General features: G+C 36.9%; 2 protein-coding genes across 2 annotated transcripts in view; both read right to left on the bottom strand.

The window, feature by feature from the left end:
• The window catches only part of LOC132123988 (ATP synthase subunit d, mitochondrial-like), a 154625-nt gene that overhangs the window by 55830 nt on the left and 75542 nt on the right, over nt 1-23253 (bottom strand). The window lies entirely within an intron of this gene.
• LOC132151610 (rho GTPase-activating protein 44-like) overlaps nt 1-23253 on the bottom strand; it is a 57459-nt gene that overhangs the window by 17826 nt on the left and 16380 nt on the right. Inside the window, exons 2-16 of the mRNA XM_059559828.1 lie at nt 8639-8678; nt 8395-8514; nt 8229-8305; nt 6830-6941; nt 6291-6367; nt 6073-6190; nt 5852-5920; nt 5679-5760; nt 5405-5532; nt 4355-4466; nt 3894-3975; nt 2668-2748; nt 1937-2050; nt 1160-1251; nt 882-1065 (exon numbers count right to left, since the gene is read on the bottom strand). Of these exons, the coding sequence (XP_059415811.1) occupies nt 882-1065; nt 1160-1251; nt 1937-2050; nt 2668-2748; nt 3894-3975; nt 4355-4466; nt 5405-5532; nt 5679-5760; nt 5852-5920; nt 6073-6190; nt 6291-6367; nt 6830-6941; nt 8229-8305; nt 8395-8514; nt 8639-8678 (1488 nt within the window). The remainder of the gene's footprint in view (nt 1-881; nt 1066-1159; nt 1252-1936; nt 2051-2667; nt 2749-3893; nt 3976-4354; nt 4467-5404; nt 5533-5678; nt 5761-5851; nt 5921-6072; nt 6191-6290; nt 6368-6829; nt 6942-8228; nt 8306-8394; nt 8515-8638; nt 8679-23253) is intronic.

Here is a 23253-nt window from a genome sequence, read left to right as displayed (position 1 = left end):
AAGAAATAAATACACTTACGATCTGCTTTTAACTCCCGCTGATTTAACTGCTTCTCACAAAGGGTATTTCTTTACACTCTCTTGGCTGGCGCTTGAACACACTTTACTGTTTATCACAACAAAGGTCTAAGCAAGTGCACAACAATGACAACGTATGCAATAGAGTACGAGACCAAACGCAGCACGTCTCAACACAGTAAGCACTCCGTTACACTCACCCCCTAAACCTCACTCCCATCCAGGTCACGGCACCAATGTAACCCCTGTGTCCCGGGTCCTCTCTGACGCTCCTCGCACTCGCGATGAGTGGGGCTCGAACCCGGGTCTCCGGCATGGGAGGCAGACCCACTAACAAGGAGGCTAAATGGCTACAGCCACTAGCGTCTGTCGCTAGTGCGTCTCTTGAGATCGGGGAGTGAGGTTTACCTGCACAGCACTACTCGCTGGCCTCCGTTACACATATATATATATATATGATGCATGTTGTGTTCCCAAATGCACATTTTAAACGACGCTGCTTTGAAAGACTGAAAACACTGGATTGTGAGCTGCTCATGTGTAAATAAACACAGTGCTGCGCTTCACTCTGAAACCCACCGCACATACATGCATTTAATTCATTTGCAGCCTTTTTTATTTGATATTCACACTAAGCCATATTGCGAGGATTGCCAGGATATTCTTCAAAAATTGACCGTTTGTTTCATGGAAAAAGGAAAGTCAAACAGGTTTGGAACAAATGAGTAAATGATGACATTTTTGGGTGAACTGTCCCTTTAAGATAAAGGATGGTATGAGAAGCTAAAGGAAGAGTGTGGGATGGAAAGCAAAAGAGGAGAGATGGAGGAGGTAGACAGAGCCAAGAGGGCAGAACAACCTACCCATCCTTCTTGTAGAATTCCAGCATCATGTTGTCCGTGGCAACACTGAGTGGGCGTCGGCTCTGGTCATGCTGCTGCTTGCGCTCTGATTGGTCCATATCAGGCGAGGGCATGGAGCTGTAGTTGGAGTTGTGGTTGGTGTGGACCGGGCTGCCATAGCTGCCTGTCAGGTTGAACTCAATATCTAAGAATAGCAAAGACAAATGAGTCCAAGTCTCACAGGAGAACACACTCGTGTGAATGTGCGAATATGTTTTTTACGACTCTTTCTATCGAACCTCCAGGGAAGAACCAGTCAGCGTGCTGGATGATCGGCTCAATGATGCCGACGATTTGCAGGGACATGGTGGTCATCATTTCCGTCATGTTCCTGTGAAGACCAATGACCCATTTGATCTACACATCACAAATGTCAAAATATACAACTACTAGATACAGAATACACACACAGACCACATCTGTAGAGCTCCAAAAACACAGAAAACCTTCGCATGACTTCAAATGACTTGAAATATAGTGCAAAATCTGTATGAACTTTTTATAGTGTGTTTTTATCATTCTTAAAGCTCGACAGACAAGGTCACTATGAACTGTTGTAGTATGAAATCTTCAAAAATGCTTATTTTTGAATTATTTATATATTATTATAGTAGTCATTATTATATTGAATTCACTTTTATTTGTACATTTTTTTATTTAATTGAGCTTGAATAATTGTATGTGCTTTGCAAATTTGTCTTTTTCTTGGTCAATATGTGCATATTTCGATTTATTTTATTTTTGTGTTTCTGTTTTAGCTTCTTGATCTTTTTATCATATTTTAAATGTTGCATCTAATATTGATATCTTATTGTACTTTTATTTCAAGAAAGATATTTTAGTTTTAGTTTACAGTAACAACACTGTGCTCCACAGAAGAAAAATAAGTCATATGTACAGTACGTCATAACAGAATTTTCATTTTTTCCAGTGAACTGTCTCTTTAAATTGCTTTGTGAATTTGCTGCTGTCCACATACATGTAAGAAATAATCAAAACAGAAGACAAGCACTCACCCTTCTGAATGTGTCCATAGCAGGTTGGGTCCAAGAACTATTGCAATATTACCTGCCGTCATTTTATTAGAGTCTTGATGCTCCGTGAGTTTGGCTAAGAATTTGATTAAATATCTGTTTTGGGGAAAAATCAAAACAATAACAAAAAAAATCAGTTTTAATCTTAGTTTGACCAAAGGGTTAGCTCTGACCTGGCATTCACTCTTACATTTGCTATTCCTGTCACTGTATATTATCAATATTTCAGTAGGTTTGACAGAGGGCAGGTGCAGTCAAAACAAAACATCCAAGACCCACAGCTTATATCTGGTAACCTTGGCTAGACATAAAGATGTGCCAAATGCATAATCCATATGAACAGGCATCCTTATTTTCTTAAACGAAAGCTTTGTTTTAATTTAATTCTAGATTAATGATGTACGCTGTCTTAGTCTTTGGCCAAATCAGTCAAGGCAAAATGAACGGCTGAATTTGTATTTGCCAGACACAGCATCTGTATAGTTGGCACACCAAACAGGTTTGACTGAAGGACATTTCAGAACTCAAAAATATTTTCTCAATAGGACTAATGAATTCTGATTATTTCAGAAACATGCCCACTTCCTGTCAGTGAAGGAACTGCTGCATCGCTCACGATATGACACTCCTCTCCTCTAATGAGATCTTGCATTCATGACTCATTCAAACACAAAAGAGAAATAACAAATAAGTAAATAACAAGCGCCACACACCTGAGGTTGTTCAGATTGTCCGCTGGTAGTTTCTCACATGTACACAAAAGGGATTGGAGTCTTTTATCCATATCTTGAATACTAGACAAAAGACATACGGAAAGATGCATTAGGTATAGTATAAAGAATATAAATAAACTTGATCTTTATTTTTCTCCACAATGCTATTAACAAACACAGAAATAGATTTAAATTTTGTGTAAAGTTCACTTACATACAATTCAGTTTAAAAAAACTATCACACTTGAGTGTAAAAATCAAAAAGTGAGTTACTACTAATACATTGACATTAGTATATTTACTTCAAAAGGATTATTGGAAAATACACTTGAACGTTATTAATCTTTTTGTGTAAGAGATTTGGAATCGAACTCATATTTGCCTTTATGAAAATTAACCATGGTTTTATTAAAAAAAAACAAGCAAAAACCTAGTTAAACCATGGTAACTGCAAATTAACCATGGTTTTGCTACATAGTTTAACCATGGTAGTTGTAGTAAAACCAAAAAGCCACGATAACTAAACTTTTACTATAATAAAACCATGGTTAATTTTCCTAAAGGTGATTCCAACTGAGTTTAGCATTAGCGCATGTTGCTAAGCTAACATAATACTCTAATAAGCATACAAACAAACACAAATATTAGGATAAGATATTGTAATTCAACGATTTCCCATTGCCAACCAACTAAGTTGCTAACAGGTTAGCAACTATGGTTTTGGGAAACGCACCCCTGTATAGTATATGTGATATTGTAAGAAGGTATCTCAGAAAGCAACATTCTGTTCATTTTCATCGTCTTAAATGCTATCCACCTTATCTTTTCCGTAAGTGCGGGCGCAGCCATTTATAAATTTAATGTCTCTGGCTTCTGGTGTCATTCAGCTGGTCATAACTGGTTTAGCGGGCTAGTTTTGGAAAGGTTTGGACCACTTAAGCATTTCAAGTTGGTCTTTCCAGCTAAAACCAGCTGAACACCAGCTTGGTCATCCTAGGAGATCTATTTTAGCAGTTTTTAGCACAGGTAATGTCTTAAACATACAGCAAATGAGCAAACACTTTAAAAATGCATCTTCCAGATGAAAACACACATATAATAGATGTTTCTGTAATGTATATTTACTATCAAGGGTGTGTTTTGGAATTAAGCAAAGGTGAAATCTGAAAATGGCAAATGGTGGTGGGTAATGGAGTGTGTGTTGGGGATAGACTACCGATACTTACTTTGAAGCTTGAATCCATTCATCATAGAGTTCAAAGGTCATTAGAGGTTCAGGAAGTTCACGAAGATAAGACTTCAAGGCCCCTGAGGGAAGCAGATGAGGAAGGAAAGAGGTCAGAGGGAAGGAGAGAGGCAGGGGCACGGTGAAAGAGGGAAGCACAGCACATGTGATAGGAAATGACTGGAGGTGTGATATTCTCTGCTTGAAATACTAAAGGGAAGCCTGACAAATGAGCTGTCAAAAGCTACAATCAGCATGTAGCGCTTGTCGGCTGTGGCCCCCTACCTGATGGCTACTAGGTCATGCTTCAGACCTAGGGTAATGGGATCAAATGAACCTGGGACAGAATTTAATGCCAGCTGCCATGGGGTCTGAGATTTTGTAGCTGTGATCCATTAAAAGGACACTGCAGGTAGATCAGTGGACATTTTAAAAGCTAAGAGGAGAGAGGCAAATGCTCACCTGCGATGGCATGTGGGTCGGCCGAGTACTCCTGCACATCCATGACCCCGCAGTCCAGTGATGCCTTCAGTTTCTTCAGCTTGGAAGCCGAGGGGGCCACCCGAAATAAACCCTAAAATGACAGGAAGATTGAAGTCAGACCTTTTTGGTCATAAAATCCCAAGCCTTGTTCCAAATGGCAACCTTGGCCCTCGTGGTTTACTTTTTTGTTTTTTGCAATAGACCTGTGGTTCTTAACCTGGAGGCTGTGGCCTACTAAGGGGTCTCAGCTAATTTTCTCAATATAGCAAAAAAAATATTTTCAATAATAAATACTCTTTAATTAATTTAAGTGAAGTATATATTGTCCAAGTAGTTTTATGTAGTAAGTACACTAATATCAATGCACTATACTTATATTTAAATTTTCTGTGATTTATTATAAAAACTGATCTTTTTTCCCAAAATGAAATAAATCTGTTGAATCAATATATAAGTTATTTTTCATATTTAAACTTATAAAAATACACAACAAAGTGAGTTGATCCACATACGACTTGGTCAATACTAATCTTATTAATAGCTTACGTTTCTTCCCCACCGCAGAAACCACCACAGGTTCATCAATACCATCAAAATTATATTTTTTAGGGCTGCACGATTAATCACATGTGATAGTCATGCCCATCTCGTCAGTAAAGCTGGTTCTGTGATTAGTAGTAAATCTCCATCACATGCTTTCAGATGGAGCAGCTACGCAATATCAAGTTCATAATTTAAGGCAATTCAAGCTTGTCAGTTACTGTTTACAATGCGTGGAATGGTGTGCTGTGATTGGTTGAGTGTATGTATCGCATTCTGCAGAGAAGGGAGACTGGTGTTTGTCACGGTTTGGAAAGAAAGGGAGAAAACATGACAGAATAACATGGTGAATATCGCATTTTGCGTAAAATTAAAAATGGACTTTTCAATACCTACCAGACACAATACAGATTTTAGCGGAAACTAGAAACAAACTGCATTTCCAGATATAAATAAGCCATGCTGTGTTATTTCTCAGCAGTCTCGCACCTCTTCCTGCATGCCACATTCGAGCAGCATGGTGACACACGCCTCGATAGGAAACGCAATCTCCCTGCCACTGATGGCTAGATGTTCCTCTAGGGCCTTTCCATACGATGGCTTCTCTATCCAGGCCTCTGAAACACACCACGATGGACACTAAAATGCAGTCTCCAAAAAGCAAAGGAAAGAAGTTTTTTGACAGACCCACAGACACACACTTGAAAGCCACCACTTAACCAAACTTGTACACTCAGACATGAAAGTGGAAGAGGAGTCTTACCCTGATGAGCTTTGATCTGTGGCAGCACACTCTGCAGAATCTCCAAAGACTTCCTGTGATACTCTGCCTGAACCTCTATGAGCTACAGCAAGACCAATAAGAGGGGACACACATGTTGTGAGCCAATCCAACTAAAATTACACACTTCACCTTCAGTGAACAGAGGTACTTGCCGTTTGAAAGTAATTTGCATAGTCTATTTCTTTGGCCACAAAGTTGTACATGTCCGCTGATAACTGGTCCTAGAGAAAGGAAGACAGAAATTTCAATTTCCTACTTAAAAAAGGAACATTTTAAGTTGGAGATTATTAGGTAAGAGTAACAGACTAATTTTGCCTCACATTTGTTTAAGTTTTTAATTAAATGCGAAAGAAACAGTGAGAGGAATCGTCACCCTGCAGATCTCCATCCGATTGGCCGTCTCCTCCATTTCCTCTCTCAGGGAATCAGATTTAGCGCCGCCCTGCTGCACATTACTAGGGTGACTTGAAGATTTGTATGACTGTTGCCACCTAGAGGTCAGGAGGACCAATGACGCCATCAGAGCACAATGTGGGCAATGCAGAAGAATCAAGGACAGACATCAACAGTAATATTGCTCATAGTTCATACCGTGTCCTCGCAGAATCCATGTCCAGGACGAGTTTGGCTAAATGTTTTCGCTGTTTCTGAATGTTCGGAATGTCCACCTAAACAGCAAATCATGTCCATATGAGAAGAATTAAGCAATACAACTTTCACGCACAAATTTTTTTTAAACATTTAAGGATTAGCTTCTAACCTTATAAAGATCACTGTATCATATTTAATATGCATATTTGATAAACAAAGGCCTCTAAATGATCAACATAACACTGATTTATATTGCTTTCATCTTTCCTTTTGGCTATAGAAATATCAGCAGCTGCACAAAACAGGTGTTTTTTCCTACTCAATTTAAAGCTCCATATTATTCTGTATCATACTACAACATCGAAGCCTGATCTATCAAATATGATGCTCAATAAAAAAAAAGAAGAAGAAAAAAAAAGAAGCTTATTATAACTATTATTTAATGTCAGGGAGGCCTACTAAATGGTTAGATGAGGAACGAAAAAGGAAGCAATATATGTATAACAATGTAACTTTGACAGGAAAAACACACTCATCACCTCAGCCAGCACATATAGGGGCTCCACAACATCTCTTTCAATCTGACACTCAAAGATGAGCAGCTCTTGGGCCAGCTTCTCCTCTGTCTCACCACAAAGCTTCAGCATCTTACTGCAGATGGAGATCACAGGTTAGTCAATTCAGTCAACCAAACCAGGGCTGCTTCCTAATCACAAACTTCTCACTGAATGTCACAAAAGATCTCAAAAGCTCAAATGTGAACAATAACTACCCATTTATTTTGATGTTGATGTAAAAGGGTGTGTACCTAATCAAACTCTGTATTTTTGGTGCTACTTCATCTGTCCCTTGGTAGAAACTATCCAAATTAATTTGGTGCAAACCAATGCAGGTTGCATGGCAAGAGACATTAAGAAAACAAACACTGACCACAAGAAGTCTGAATAGGGTTTATCAGGTTAACACGATCCCAACAACCCCTGGCTGAAAAAAAAACAGTTCAACTAGAAGGGATATAGTTATACTTGATGGACAGGAAGAACGTGAAAGAAAACAATTAAATGTATATTATGTAGATATCGTCCAGTCTGACAGTTGTCTTAAATTAAACCAATAATTGTTTTTAAAATAATGCTGAAATAAAAGTAGTAATATAAACCTAGCAAATATAAGATGAACAAATTTATATAATTAAATAAAAAAATAATATTGGAACAACCACAAATATTGATATGATTGAGTCACCTTTTTGTCTGCCTTTTCTGTCTGAAACGGTATTATAATACAAATCAATATTTTTGCTAAAATATTACATCAGTATGTGTGAAATGAATGAAGTCATATCACTGAATCTGAACATATCACAGCTTTTTTGGCATCACTTCCTCAGCTCAAACTGGAGCCATTTGTATTGCCATTTTTTTTTAGTGTACACTGACGTCCCATCTGTTAATTTCCTACATTTTCCCTTTTTAAGTTTTAAGACATTTACTTGAGATGCAAAATCACATTCTGGAAGACAAGAAAAATATCTGCCAAAGGCGAAAAAAAGTAAAGTTTTTAGAAAAATTATGTAAGTCATAAGTCTTGTGTTCCGAAAAATTTGTCAAAATGATATTTACGCTTAAGACAAGAAAAAGCATTTGTGGTGTAGGCTAAGAAAATAAACTTAATTCAAAGTGAAAACAACTTCTAGCAGATTCCCCACCCCCCATACCTTCCAGTAAATGAGACTTACAAGGAAATGTATCTTAATTTAAGTAAGTTAGGACCAATTGTACTGGAAAACAAAGGCAAACACTGAAAAAATACTTTTTGAAATGTGGGTTTAAAGGCATAATTCTCCTTCGATGCCCATTCGATAGTAAATTATGATGCAGCCCAAGGTAAACAGTTTGAAAAATCTGTTTAGACATCAAAATACAAAGACAAACTCACCCAAGAAGAGAGTCGTCTCCTAACACAGCCGCTCCCTCCACCATACATTGAGCAAGTATCGTCAGGGGCAACTTTTTCTGTTTAGGGAAAACCATAACCAAGCTGTTATGAGTGTAATTAATTTCAGTGCAGAAAACAGGAGTGTGAGGTGTGTGAGCTGATGTACCGAGGGAGATTTGACGGATCTCTTGTCTAAATCAGTGCCTTGTTGCCCCTGCAGACAGGCGGTCAGCTTCTTATGTGTGCTATGAGAGACCTGCTTTACCAGATCTAAACGCTTCTCCACCTGAATGCGAAATAAACACATGTGAAGCATATGAGCAGTGCAGTAGAAATAAGAGTAGATTAAAACAGTAGGTAAATATATCCCGCATGTGTATACAGACAACACTGATCTGATTTCATCTCACCTGCAGCAGGTCTTCACTCAGTACCTCAGTTTTTTCTGCCCTGAAATATCAGAGAGAAGAGGCATTTACTGTAGGTGTTGCGCTAGCAAGAGGCTGGATAGTTTTGCTAAACACACATTATGAGATCACCTCTACCAAGGGAATGTCTATAAATCCCTTCCGTAGAATTAAACACAAGTTATATAAGACACTTATATGCAAAAACACATGCTTTGCAGATTTTTGAATGGATTTGGAAAGCAGCCTCATAAATTGTGATAATTTGGATTGCAAAGTCAGTTAAAAATAAAAGAAAAAAGTTTTTGATCAAACAAATGCAGTCTTGGTAAACATAAAAGACTCAAACATGACAATTAACGATAGAGTATGTACTTTATACATTTCTTTGCCCAATTGACTCATACTGGACTCATCAGAATCATCATCTGAGCACCTTCACGTTGCTCAAAACACAAACAACTTTATGACACAAATGTCAACAAAACTTCAATTTGGATGGATGGATGGATAGATAGGATAGATAGATGAAAAATAAACAAGCAAGGCAGTCCATAAGAGAAATACTAACACAAAGTTAACATAACACAACACATTAGTTTTCTCAACAAAAAGCAACCAAGTAATTTAACCCATTTAATCCCAATTTTCAGACATGAAAATATCCAAATGATGTGTCATTAGTAACCCTTTAAAATAATAAATAATAATTTTTTGCATTTTGGGGGAAAAAGTGTGTGAAAAAATTGTGTCACAATTGTGACCGGTGGGATAATGTGTGTACTGAGTTAACATATTTCTGCAGTCATAACATTTTTTATTTATCGTAGCCCAGCTGTTTTAAACTGTTTGATCGCATTCTAGGGTCACTATTATGCATAAATAAAACCTTAAGCAACATTGATAGGAATACTGAGATAAAAGACAAAAAAATACAACCATCAATGTACAGTATTTCAAAAAAGTTTTTTTTTTGCAAAATATATCATCACATTTTTATATTAGTGCTACAAGAATTACAACATCAATATATATATATATATATTATGGGCACTCTTATTATGTTTTATATATGCTTTAAATACTTTAACAATACAGCAAAGTCTCATCATTTGGAAAAAAATAAATAAATATGGGAGCACTCAAGATAGTCACCGTTAATGTAAATGGTATTAATAATCAAATAAAGAGAAGGAATGTAATACAGAGACTTAAAAAGTTAGGGGACATTATTTTCTTACAGGAAACACACTTGAGTCAAGGGGAACATGAGAAATTGGGGAGATTAGCTGGAACACAAATTTTCTCATCTTCATATACATCAGCTAAAAGAGGGGTAACGGTGCTCCTTAAAAATAATTTAAGATTCATTAAAGATAGGTGTATCAGGGAAAAACAAGGGAGATTTGTTTTCTTAAGGGGAGAAATACAGTAGATGGCCATTTAGTAACATTGATTAATGTATATAACCCACCAGGAAAGGGGGTTGCCCTTATGAAGAGAATCCTCTATTTGTTAATGTCTGAGGCCAAAGGATCAACTATAATGGGAGGGGACCTTAATTTAGTGATGAACCAAAAGATAGATACTACGAGTAGAATAAAACATAAATCAGAACCATCAGCCAAAGTACTAAGGGAAGCAAAATTAGAAATGGGACTATTAGATGTTTGGCGTTATCTCAACCCAAAGGATAGAACCTTCACCTTTTACTCTGATGCACATAAAGTATCTTCAAGATTGGACTATTTTTTATGTTAAAGCATGATCTCTCTAAGGTGATTACTTGTGAGATTGTTCCTTTTCTATTGGCAGACCATTCCTCAGTTGTTACTGAACTAAATTTGAATAGGGCATCAAAAATAAGTTTCTGGAGATTTAATAATTCATTACTTATGGATCAAATGTTTAAAGAAAAAATGACTGAGGTTATTAAAGTATTTCTTGAGATAAATGATAATAGTGAAATAAATCCGGTATTATTCTGGGAAACAGCTAAAGCAACCCTAAGAGGAGAGATAATACCCTACTCATCTTGGAGGGAAAAACTGAGAGAGAATAAACAAAAGTTAATAGAGAACAAAATACAAAAGTTGCAAGAATTAAAAGGGAGAGATAAAACAATAGAAAAAGAACTGAATGATGTAAAAAAAATAATTAAAGAGTATTAATTCAGAGGATTTGGTAAAAAAAAAATAATTTTGCTAAACCAATTATTTTATGATAATAGTCCTAAAGCCCACCTGGCCTCCAAAATAAAAAAGAACAAAGAAAAAACTGCAATTTATATAATTATGGTGTGACGAGTGGGGCGGGGACGTGGGAACGGGGCGAGGCCGGTGGAGTGATTGGAGATGAACGACACCTGTTCGACCCACCGGTCTCGAGTCCCACGGAGGAGATGGAAGGATATAAAACAGGAGCGACGACAGTGAAGGCCGAGAGAGGACCAGGCCTGGGCTTTATTTATGTTTTGGTTTTTATTTGTGCGCATCAGTCGTCCGTGAGGGGCTGATGCGCTGTTTTGTGTTTATATTGATTATTAAAGTTTCATTTTGATTGTCTGCCGGTTCCCGCCTCCTTCTTCCCGAAGAATACGGAGTTTTTATCATTACATATGGATAATACAACACCAAGGAGAGGTGGACAAGAAATTTTATCTTGTTTCAGAAATTATTATGAAAACCTTTATAATTCAGAAGTAAATAATTTGGATAAGCAGACAATTGCAAGTTATTTAGATAAAATAAGCTTAGTATCGGTGACTGAAGCTCAAAATGAAAATTTAGTAAAAAATATAACCCAAACGGAAATAATAAAAGCTATTGAAAATGGAAAATTGGGTAAATGCCCTGGAGAAGATGGTTATACCTACGAATTCTATAAAGATTATAGATATTTTATAGTACCAGTTTTACATAGAGTGTTTAACGAGGTGTTACAAACAGGAAAATGGACAGATACTTGGAAAAATGCAATTATAACAGTTATAGCTAAAGAAGGGAAAGACCCAAAACAATGTTCATCGTATAGGCTAATCTTACTCTTTAATGTTGATCAGAAAATATTTACGTTGATTATGGCAAATAAACTCTCGGATATTTGACCTTTAATTATAAATCTGGACCAAACAGGATTTGTCAAAAATAGATTCCTAAGTGACAATGTACGTTGAACTCTCGATATCATTGATTAGAAAAACAAAACAACAAATGATAGTCCTTACATTAGATGCTGAAAAAGCATCTGACAGAGTATCTTGGCCTTTTCTGTTTGCAGTTTTGAATAAATTTGGCTTTCACAAGGAATATATTAATTTAATGATGGGAATGTATAATGACTCAGCAGCCAGAGTGAAAGCCATTGGTTCGCTATCAAAACCTTTTCAGATAAAAAGAGGAGTAAAACAGGGTGACCCGCTCTCTCCACAGATATTTGCCTTGTGCATTGAGCCATTGGCAGAATGCATAAGGTCAAGCATGTGTAAGGGAGTTAAGATACAAGATGAAGAACATAAACTTGCATTATATCCAGATGATGTTATAATATTCTTAACTGACATATATAAATCATTACCGGCGATTCTGGAGGAAACTGGAAGATATGGGGCCGTCTCGGGCAATAAATTAAACTCAGCTAAAACTGAAGCTATGGAAATAGGATGCAATCTCCCGACAGAATTTAAGGAAAGGTTTATTAGATACATCTTAGATACATCACAAATTATAACAATAAATATATATTGTACTTGCTATTAATTAGAAATATGTACATACCGAGGTGAATACTTTGTTTTGTATTAAATCTTCTGTAATGTATATGATATGCATATTCTTTTACTAGTTGTGTATATTTACATTTGATACATTGTATGATATAACAAATAAGATTTTTTCATGAGTTAATATAAAAATACTTTTCATTGTCAACTATTTCATTGTCTCTGTCAAATTATTTTCAGGGACATTTTATTTAAATAATTTCATTATACTAAATATAAAATTTTACATTACAATAAAAAAAAAGTAAAAACACATTTAATGATGGTAGGTATTAAAGGTCTGCACTGCAACTAACTGAAAAGGTAAAAAAAAAAAAATTAATAAATAAAAAACTACTATCAAATGTTAACAATGTAACACTACTATCGTTATAATCACCGTCATTCTTAAAAATCTAATATACTAATATACATTCACTGCTCAAGAAACATTGGTCCCTGATAATAAACCATAAAACAGCAATTATGCCAGATCTGATTAATTCTTCCTGACAAGGTGAGTGGCACAACAGAATCCCAGATGTGTATTTCCTTGACCCTTCTAATCACCCTTTCCACCAGAAGTCTGAGGCGTGCAGTGGCCTGTGTTTTTTCACAGTCCTGTTTGCTGAACTGCTTGGCACATTTGAAAGATGGAATGATCCGTCTAGCACCAACACTGGAGAGCATATCTTCAATAGTGAACCCCTTGTCTGCCATAACCACATCTCCACTGCACCACACAGAGCTATGCCTACCAGACCTTTGAATGTGGTAGTGCACTTATAACTTCAGAGTGGAGCTTCAGTGATGTAGGGCTTTCACAGCAGATTTCTGTACAGTCCAGGATGACATGCAGGTTTGGATTGAACAAAAGGTAATTACTGGCATGGAGGAGCTTATTTGTTGCCTGGACATCTAAATGGGTACTGGATCCAGGTAATGGTCCTGCTCAGCATGGTCAAGATATGCTTGATTGACTGAAACAAACAAATATATATTTAATTATAAGACAGAACCATTGTTTTTACAAAATCATTTAATTCAACAACTAGTGTTAGACTCATACAGGTATGTTATAATTAGACCAAGATTTCAATCTAATAGCTTGAAAGAATTCGCTTTACCCAGACGTAAAGTGACCATGGTTTTATTATAGTAAAAGTGTAGTAACATGTTTTTTTAGTATAATGATTAACGTACAATTTGTATAACCACAGTTTTACTACAAACACCATGGTTAAACTATGGTTAGTAGCAAAACCATTGTTAATCTGTGGATACCATGATTTAACTATATCGACCATTTGTTTTTTGTTTTGTTTTGTTTTTTGATAGTAAAACCATGGTTATTTTTCGTAAGGGTATTTTTACCACTTGTCCAAAATAAAAGCTCGCTAGTTGCAATATGGCTAACTAACTTTTTAAATGTGCACACAAGACTCTCGAAAAGCATGTTCTCTTCCCTATATAACTTAATTAGTGTAACATTTGAATAAAACTGTTAAAATATAAAATATCAGACGCTGCTTACCTCCTTTTGCCATCAATCAACCATGATATACCACTTCCTGTGAACGGCGTGCGTGTGATGTTACATGGGGCGGGGCAACGCTATATTCCACCTGAGTCCGTTTCGTCTGATGACTTTTTGTCTGAGTCCGTTTCGTCAGATGACTTTTTGTCCGAGTCCGTTTCGTCTGATGACTTTTTGCCTGAGTCCGTTTCGTCTGATGACTTTTTGTCTGAGTCCGTTTCGTCTGATGACTTTTTGCCTGAGTCTGTTTCGTCTGATGACTTTTTGTCTGAGTCCGTTTCGTCTGATGACTTTTTGTCTGAGTCCGTTTCGTCTGATGACTTTTTGTCTGAGTCCGTTTCGTCTGATGACTTTTTGCCTGAGTCTGTTTCGTCTGATGACTTTTTGTCTGAGTCCGTTTCGTCTGATGACTTTTTGTCTGAGTCCGTTTCGTCTGATGACTTTTTGTCTGAGTCCGTTTTGTCTGATGACTTTTTGTCTGAGTCCGTTTCGTCTGATGACTTTTTGTCTGAGTCCGTTTCGTCTGATGACTTTTTGTCTGAGTCCGTTTCGTCTGATGACTTTTTGCCTGAGTCCGTTTCGTCTGATGACTTTTTGTCTGAGTCCGTTTCGTCTGATGACTTTTTGTCTGAGTCCGTTTCGTCTGATGACTTTTTGCCTGAGTCCGTTTCGTCTGATGACTTTTTGTCTGAGTCCGTTTTCTTCTGATGACTTTTTGCCTGAGTCTGTTTCGTCTGATGACTTTTTGCCTGAGTCCGTTTCGTCTGATGACTTTTTGTCTGAGTCCGTTTCGTCTGATGACTTTTTGCCTGAGTCCGTTTCGTCTGATGACTTTTTGCCTGAGTCCGTTTCATCTGATGCCTAATATTGATTGTATGAGACCTGACACCTGACGTCGTTTTTCCTGAGACCTGAAGCTTTTCAGTCGGAGGCGCGATGCTGTTTTGTCCGATGACTGAAGCCTTTTAGTCTGAGGCATGACGCCTTTTCATTTAATGACTGAGGTCTGAGGATGTCCTAAAATGTACACCATACCACTGGCTCTGCAGCACCACTTACTAAAAGAAGATTATAACTGGTTTTTCCTTTATTAACATTTTGTTATTTGATACTAGACCATTAAATGAATCTTGCCTGAATACTGAGAATATCATAAGAATAACAACTCAACAGTACCTAATGAGAGTCACTACTTTGAGCATTTCAGACTGGGGAAAGGAACTTTTCACAAATGAGTGAAGGGTCGACTCCACCTCCTCCAGCTCACGTACATTCATGAGCTATGAAAATCAATAAAAACGACTTTCACAATCCCCTATGAATGCACCATATTGAACTCTGGCCATTACATATTCATAATAAATCACAGCGAGGATGCAGAGCAGGTTCTGTTTCTGCTGAGCCTCAGATAAGCAGCATGACCCATATGGTGCTCACATACATACAGAAGAGCAGGTTGCCATGGCAGCAAATGCCAAATGCGAATGAAAATAGACACCAGCACATCTCCTTCCCATCCACGATGAGTGTGACTTGTTAAAGTGTGAAAGAGGGTCTTGATGTAGAAAGAGGTTTTATATCTAATACAGAGACAGCAGCATGCATTTTTTATTTTTTTTTAAAGAGACAATTTTAGAACAATGATGTAATTTGCAAGAATTTACAATGTGAAAACATTCAACATTTTAAATATGAAAGTTGTGGAAAAGCACTTCAGGAGCATCACAGACATGCATAAACTAATAAAAATGTATGCCTTCAGTGTAGTACAGCAGATTAAGGCATCTGCAAATGTTTAAATGTAAATCTGACATAAAATAACTATAATATGTGTCGTTATCTTTAATGATGAAATGTGTGGGCATATTGAAACACAAACATGATGCTCATAATATAAATTTTGTACACACATTACATAACACAGACACAACACTTTTTCATGCATTTTCATGAAGTCACAAGATTTCAAGAAAAGCACCATTGGTTAACCAGTATTTCCAACAACACAAAAACCAAAATGTGTCAAATTGATCTGCAACATAATATTGTATTTCTGCAACAGTGAGAAAAATCATATTTACAGAAGTTCATTTTGTTTGACCATTCATCCAATATTTATTTGGAAGACCACTTAATTTAATCCTAAATTAATTATATCAACATTTTAAATTATATTTTTTATTAATTAAATAGATAAACTGCTGTAGGTTTAAGCCATATTTAGAATATTTCTTTCTTTCTTTCTTTCTTTCTTTCTTTCTGTCTTTTATCTTTCATTCAGCTTCACCGCATAGGGTCTCTAAAGGTTAAAAAAGGTCATGCGTGACTTTTGAAAGTCTAAACCAAAGCCTTGAGATTTTCCCTTCACTCCCATTTTGCACATTTTAGCAGCACTTAATAATTAAAAGACTATCATCCAAACAACAGTTTTTGATTAAATTTTTGCCCTTACTAAAATCAGTATGCTGGTTTTCCTTCTGTTGGTGACTCATCACTCAGTCTGCTCACTTTGAAGACAACATGAAACAGACCCTATTGACTTGCCATAGAAATGTCCCTACTCTTATTGTGTATGACTCATCAGTGCACATTATTATATAGACAAAGTGTTTGATTTCATAATCTTTCATTGAAAGTCTCTGCAATGTCGATGTTTCTTCTACTGACGTAACCGAACCCTTGCAAGAAAACTAATAAATATATAATGTACAGTTCCAACTCTATTGTGATTAGCCATTTAAACTAGATAATATTTGAGCAGACATATGGCATTAATGAGACAAGATGCTACAGCGCATACCAATCATCAACAGTCTACAGTTAACTCACTCATTATTAAACAGCAGTGTTTTGTTGCCATAAAATGACTTTAATGCACAGACTCTAAAACAAAATCAGTGTTATGAAATTCTCCCTCTCCTGTTTTTGAGCAGCAGTACTCTCCTGTTTCAGGTCGATTGAAAAAAAATAAATAAATAAATAAATGAAACACAACCCAGGCTGCCTACAACAGATGCTTCGAGCTGAACTGCTCTCCTACACTGCAAATTTCCCAAGGCATAGGCAAATACAAACAAGCGGCCTAGCAGAAGAGAACAGATGATGCATGTGAATGACCCAGTGCTCAGTGAGACAGGCCTGCTGGAGCCGGGCCAGAGATGAGGCACTGACCGGGGACTTCAGAGCCTAGAGATGAGGCCACCAAAGCTCTCCTCCAGCCACTCTTCAACATGACTCACGGGCTGCAGGACAACTCTCAAAGATGGCAATTACTCTGCGAACATCCTGAAGAGATGTTTCTTTTTATTACGGTAGTTGCAAGGCTGCACTGCACAGATATTTCCCAATCCTCAGTTGAATTTTCAGTGAAATTATTTAGGAGCTAAACATACAGATAATTTCAGCCTAAAGTGGGCTGAAGACATTTAACAATTCTAATCTTCCATTAAGTTTACAAGATGTTTGGCATTCATAGGGCGTTCACCAGCGCAAACCCTCATTTGGCGTTAAAAAAACTATACTGTCAGGATTTACTAAAGACAAGCATTTGGAAATTAGCATTGAAAAAACGTGGACACAGTTATTTTTGCGTCTCACATTATTGAATATACATTTGTAGGAGCTCGCCTATTTATCAGTATATTTATGGGAGGAGAGTATTGAAATGAATCACGCAACACGATTTACTAAGATTTGCGCTCGTCAATTAACTGGTATTTGCAATATTATTTAATGCCCAAAATAGCAGGTCTAAAAGCAGGTGGTAATTTTCTCTATGCTTAGTAGACTGAACTGGTCATTATGTAAATGATCAGCCTGCATCTGTTCTTTAATGTGTGCATTGTCAGTAAATCACCTGCAGAATTTTGCTCTCCCATTGGCACTTTTATGGAATTGCGATCTAACGCTAATTTGCCCTGTTTAGTAAATCTGCCCCATAATTTCTTATTCATTCCCGGAGGGAAATTATGTCATGACAGTGCTGATTTGCTGAAGTCATCACAAGAAAGTAAAGGGAAATTTGTGAAGAGCTTCCATTGGATATAGATGCTTTTTGCTGCCGAAAAGTGTAGCTGTCACTAACTGCCCATGATAACCAGTCAAACCCTAAAACCTTTGACTGACACTAGAGGTCTGCACAGTCCTGTCTGCTTGAATGTGAAAACCTAAGGTCTGCCTGAGACTCATGCAGGCTCATATCCAGAACATTGACAAGTGTTTCAGCCACGAGTTGAAAACAACACAATCTTATTGAAACTAGAGTTGCTTACGTCAATGAAAATTATGACTAAATATCGTCGCCAACGAACCTTTATCACGTGACACAACGTAAATGCTGGTCATGTGACTATGACTATAATTTAATTTATAATGCAATATTGTTGACGAATAAAAACAAGACTAAATGTGGTTTACAAAATAAAACTATGCTAAAATGTCTCTTATGACGTTATTTTGTCTCGTTTAGTTGCGTTCCTATTTCCTATTAAAAAATCATTAGGATCATGTTCCATTAAGATATTTTGTAAACTTCCTACTGTGAATATATCAAAACTTAATTTTTGATTAGTAATATGCATTGCTAAGAAATTTGGACAACTTTGGAAGGCGATTTTCTCAGTATTTAGATTTTTTTGCACCCTCAGATTCCAGATTTGTATTATTTTATTCAACTTTCATATGATGTATAAATCTCAATTTATACATCAAAATAGGAATTATGTATAAAATATGCCGAGCATCAAGTTTACTGGATATTAAAAAAATCATTTTTTTTATTTATATCCAATTTATTTACTAATCAAATAAATGTTTGGAAGATTAAATAAATCAATTACACTAATTGTTGGCATACATCTATTATAAAAACCTAAATCCAGCTGATATCAAACTAGCTCAACTAAATCAAATGAACAAAAATTAAGTATATTTTCATGTTGTTTTTTCTCAAAAGAAAACTATTTGCAAAAATCCCCCCCAAAAAATATATAAAACAAATTCTCCAACATGTTGACATACACAAACAACACATAATCTGGCAACATGGATTAACAAAACGTAGATAACAAAAGGTGTTAAGAAGAAGAATCAGACAATGTAGGTAGAAGAATTAGCATACTTTTAAATCTACACCTGCTGTGGTGTTTCTTATTTGGTGTTATCTCTATTTTTGGCTTGTGTAATACTGAAAAAGATACTGTTCACCACTGGCTGTGAAGACAGTGCTGCCTTTTACAATGTGTTTTTTTATTATTATTATTATTATTATTATTATTTTATATTTATGCATGACATGTTCAGGCAAGAAGGGTACAAGTTTTAGGAGCTGAGGAGTCCTCTAAATGTGTCCTATCTTTCATACACGTCCCTCTAATACCTGGAAAAACGAGTGAAAGAAATCCCTGCCATTCAGGTCTATTATGAGCACTGTCCAATCGCAGCCAAAGAATTCCAAACTCGGTCTGTGCACACGGCCCTTCCTGTATAAGCGGACTGGTGCCTGACACAGTGGGGACCGCAGGAACAATATGTGTGCAGACGGCCCTAATCACAGACCTCAGAACAGTCAAGACAGCAGCCACACAGACTCACGCCCTTTCTCCTACCCACTTCCTGTCCTGTCTGCAAAACCTCTTCCTGCAATTGTGACTCGAGCAGAGCCACACCACTGCCGGACCGATCCGCATAATAGCCATTCTACTGCTTATTTAAAGACAGAATGAGACTTTATCACTGCAGAGAAGAATAGTGCTGCTATATGGGCTCTTATCTGATGCCAACAGCCCTGTGGTGGAGGGATTGTTTTTGCCATCTGTTCCTTGGCTCCACTTCTTCCTCCATCTTATTTCAAGCCTTTCATCAGGCCTACAACAGTTGGCACTTTCCAAGAATAGGGGTACAAAATACGGCCTGAGACTCTTACAAAATTAAGGGATTTTTTCAATTGGTCAGTGAAAGAGGTGATCAAACTAAATATTATTTTAATTCTATGATTACTTCATTTGAGGTTTGAATTTTTTTTTAACCCTGCATTAAACTAAATACCATTTCATATTAAATGCACCAATATGAAAAATTTGGCTGATTACAATAACCGATAATTCTTTATAATTAAAAACCTTTAAACCGATATGTTGGCCGATATATTGTGCATTCCTAGTAAATTTTGCATAAGACTAAATGCTGGTTTGTACTAGTTATTAATAAACTTATATTGCCCATTATTTCAGTGCAACAATGGTATAAAAAATCATAATAAGTTGAGCTTATACATAATATGTTGGTTATACATAATTTCATGCACACAACGTGGATAAACTACAACAGGTTATCGTATCAGCTGTGTGGATGCACTTTCTCGTGGTGCTAGAATAGTTCGTTTCTGCCACTGTGCTAACTGTACTAGCCAAATTACCTAAATTTAATTACCAAATATGTATTTTTGGTTTCTAAAAAAATCATTTAGATGCATCTCTAATATTAAGGTGAATTTTATGATAAATAACAGTTCATCAAACATATTTAAAGGGATACTCCACACCAAAATGAAACTTTTGTCATCATTCACTTACCCCCATGTCGTTCCAAACCCATAAAAGCTTTGTTCTTCGGAACACAATTTAACATATTTTGGGTGAAAACCGGGAGGCTTGTGACTGTCCCATAGACTGCCAAGTAATTTACACTGTCAAGGTCCAGAAAAGTATGAAAGCCGTCGTCAGAATAGACCATCTGTCATAAGTGGTTCAACCGTAATGATATGAAGCGAAGAGAATACTTTTTGTACACGAAGAAAACAAAAATAATGACTTTATTCAACAATTCCTCTCCTCTGTGTCTCTCTACATCGCAGCGCCATTTTGGAGAATATCCACTGAACGCAAGCAGCGTATGATCTTCTGTGTCAGCCGTACTGAACGGATGCACTGTTTTCATTCAAAGAAAAGCATAAATACACATAGAAAACGTATTCTTGTGTAGTGTATGCGTATGCAGTTTGCGTTCAGCTCATATTCTCCAAAATGGTGCTACGGTGATGCAGAGAGACACAGAGAAAAATTGTTGAATAAAGTCATTATTTTTGTTTTCTTCGTGTACAAAAAGTATTCTCGTCGCTTCATAACGTTACGGTTGAACCACTTATGACAGATGGTCTATTCTGACGATGTCTTTCATACTTTTCTGGACCTTGACAGTGTAAATTACTTGGCAGTCTATTCTGTTCCGAAGACGAGCAAAGCTTTTACGGTTTGGAACGACATTGGGGTAAGTGATTAATGACAAAATTTTCATTTTGGGGTGGAGTAAACCTTTAATAGCTATAGCAATAACAAGAAGTTTCAAACGCTGGATTGATTAATGCTTCAAAACAAAGTATGCTGTAAATGATGTAGCAAGTGTTCTGCATTTGTGGAAAGGACTAGTTTTTCCTCAAGCTTTAGGCATCCTTTTAAAGAGCAGCAAAATGACAATATACTAATAATGTACTTAGGCAAGATAGAAAGGTTACATTTGTGCGTTAATGACTGAATATTAAATCCAACCAGTCTCTAAAAGTCTCATATAGTGGGATATGAGGACAGTTATCTGGGGCATTACACACAGAAGTGGACCACCTCTTTCTTAAGGATGCTCTACATGCAGCCAAAGAATATAATATAGAGAGACTGTGAGGAAAAAATGAAGTAATTTTATTTATTTATTTGCTTGACAAGACAGAGCAGGTTACTTCAGTTACGAAACAAAGTCTCAACTTTCAAATGTAGTCTTTTTTTTTAAGAAATTCAAACAATAAATACAGATTGAAAATTTGGGTGGTTTAATGTGTTGTGACAGACCACTGTAGTGTGCTTAGTTGAAGCAGAATGTGAACTGAACATCTTTTCACGTTTTTCAATCAAACTCCCAGCGAAGGGTTACGAACGCTATGAAGTACGGACACAAAGAAATTTATGTTTACTGGTATTCCTACACCATTATTTTTCTTCAGGCCGATATATCCTCCGCAGAACTACACACAACATGATACAGAGAGCAGAGCAGCTGTGGGTTCAGCTCTTAGCAGCGAGGCAGCGTAAGAATGTTTTCACACTAGAGAAAGCTATGCTGGAGCCTAAAAGAAATCAGCAACAATATTAAAATCACCTAATATAGTGTATGTTCCTCTCTTGTTGCCATGTTGATGTGTCGAGGCATGGACTACACAAGACCTCTGAAATGTGATATCTGGCATCAAGATCCTTCAAGTTACGAGGTGGGGTCTTCATGGATAGGATTAGATAGATCAATTGTTACCCATAGGTGCTCAATTGGATTGAGACCTGGGGAGGCCAAAGCAACACCTTAAACTCTTTGTCATATTCCTGCATATATACAATGCACACCCACCAGGCCATCCACTGATCCGGTCATTAGACCTGGCAATTTTCTCCCATTGCTCTGTGGTCCAGTTCTGATACTCACATGCCTATTGTAGGCACTTTTTGTGGTAGACAGGGGATCATCATGGGCACTCAGCTAAATGTATGTTTTGACTCCTTCTTTCATGGCCATTATTACATTTTTCAGCAATTTAAGCTACAGTAGCTCTTTCTGTGTGAATGGACAAGATGGGCTTGCCTTTGCTCCCCACACACATTAATGAGCATTAGTTGTCCTCCCTTGCACCATTTTTGGTAGGTTCTAACCAATGCATACACCCCACAAGACTTGCCATTTTGAAGATTCTCTAATCCATTTGTATAGCCTCAGTCCCTCAGATCTTCGCAGTTACCCATTTTCCTCTTTCCAACATGTGAAATTCAAGGACTGACTGTTCACATGCTGCCTATTATATCCCAGCCTTTGACAGATGCCATTGTAATGATATAATAAATATTACTGACTTCACCTGTCAGTGGATTTGATAATATGACTGATCAGTGTATATACAGTATATACTGTTCTCCAGCATAGATGAGTCGTGAACATGCAAAAGAAAGCATTTAGGGTCCGTTTTCATTCATATTTATTTTGAATTAGAATTTCTCATGATTTTGGTTATATGATAAACACTTGCATTCTTCCTCTGTATCTGGAAACTAAAGGTGTGTAGATGCCCTAAGGTTGCAAGAGACTGATACCCGGAGGAGTCCAGCAGGCAGACATATCCATCCAAGTGAAGCCATCCTACACACTGGGTGGCTACACTTGTCTACCGACTCTGCTTCAAAGAGCCATTTGAGCCCGACAGGTAGTCATTCCCCTGCTGCTATGTCTCGGACAGAGGATGAGCCCCAGAACCAGTAAGATGACAGGAGCATATGTTTAAGAGGACACTTA

Source organism: Carassius carassius, chromosome 1 (genome assembly GCF_963082965.1).
Source record: "Carassius carassius chromosome 1, fCarCar2.1, whole genome shotgun sequence".
In the NCBI taxonomy this organism is placed as follows: Eukaryota; Metazoa; Chordata; class Actinopteri; order Cypriniformes; family Cyprinidae; genus Carassius; species Carassius carassius.
Note: the sequence above shows the minus strand (reverse complement) of the source record. Positions and strands in the feature narration are given on the sequence as shown.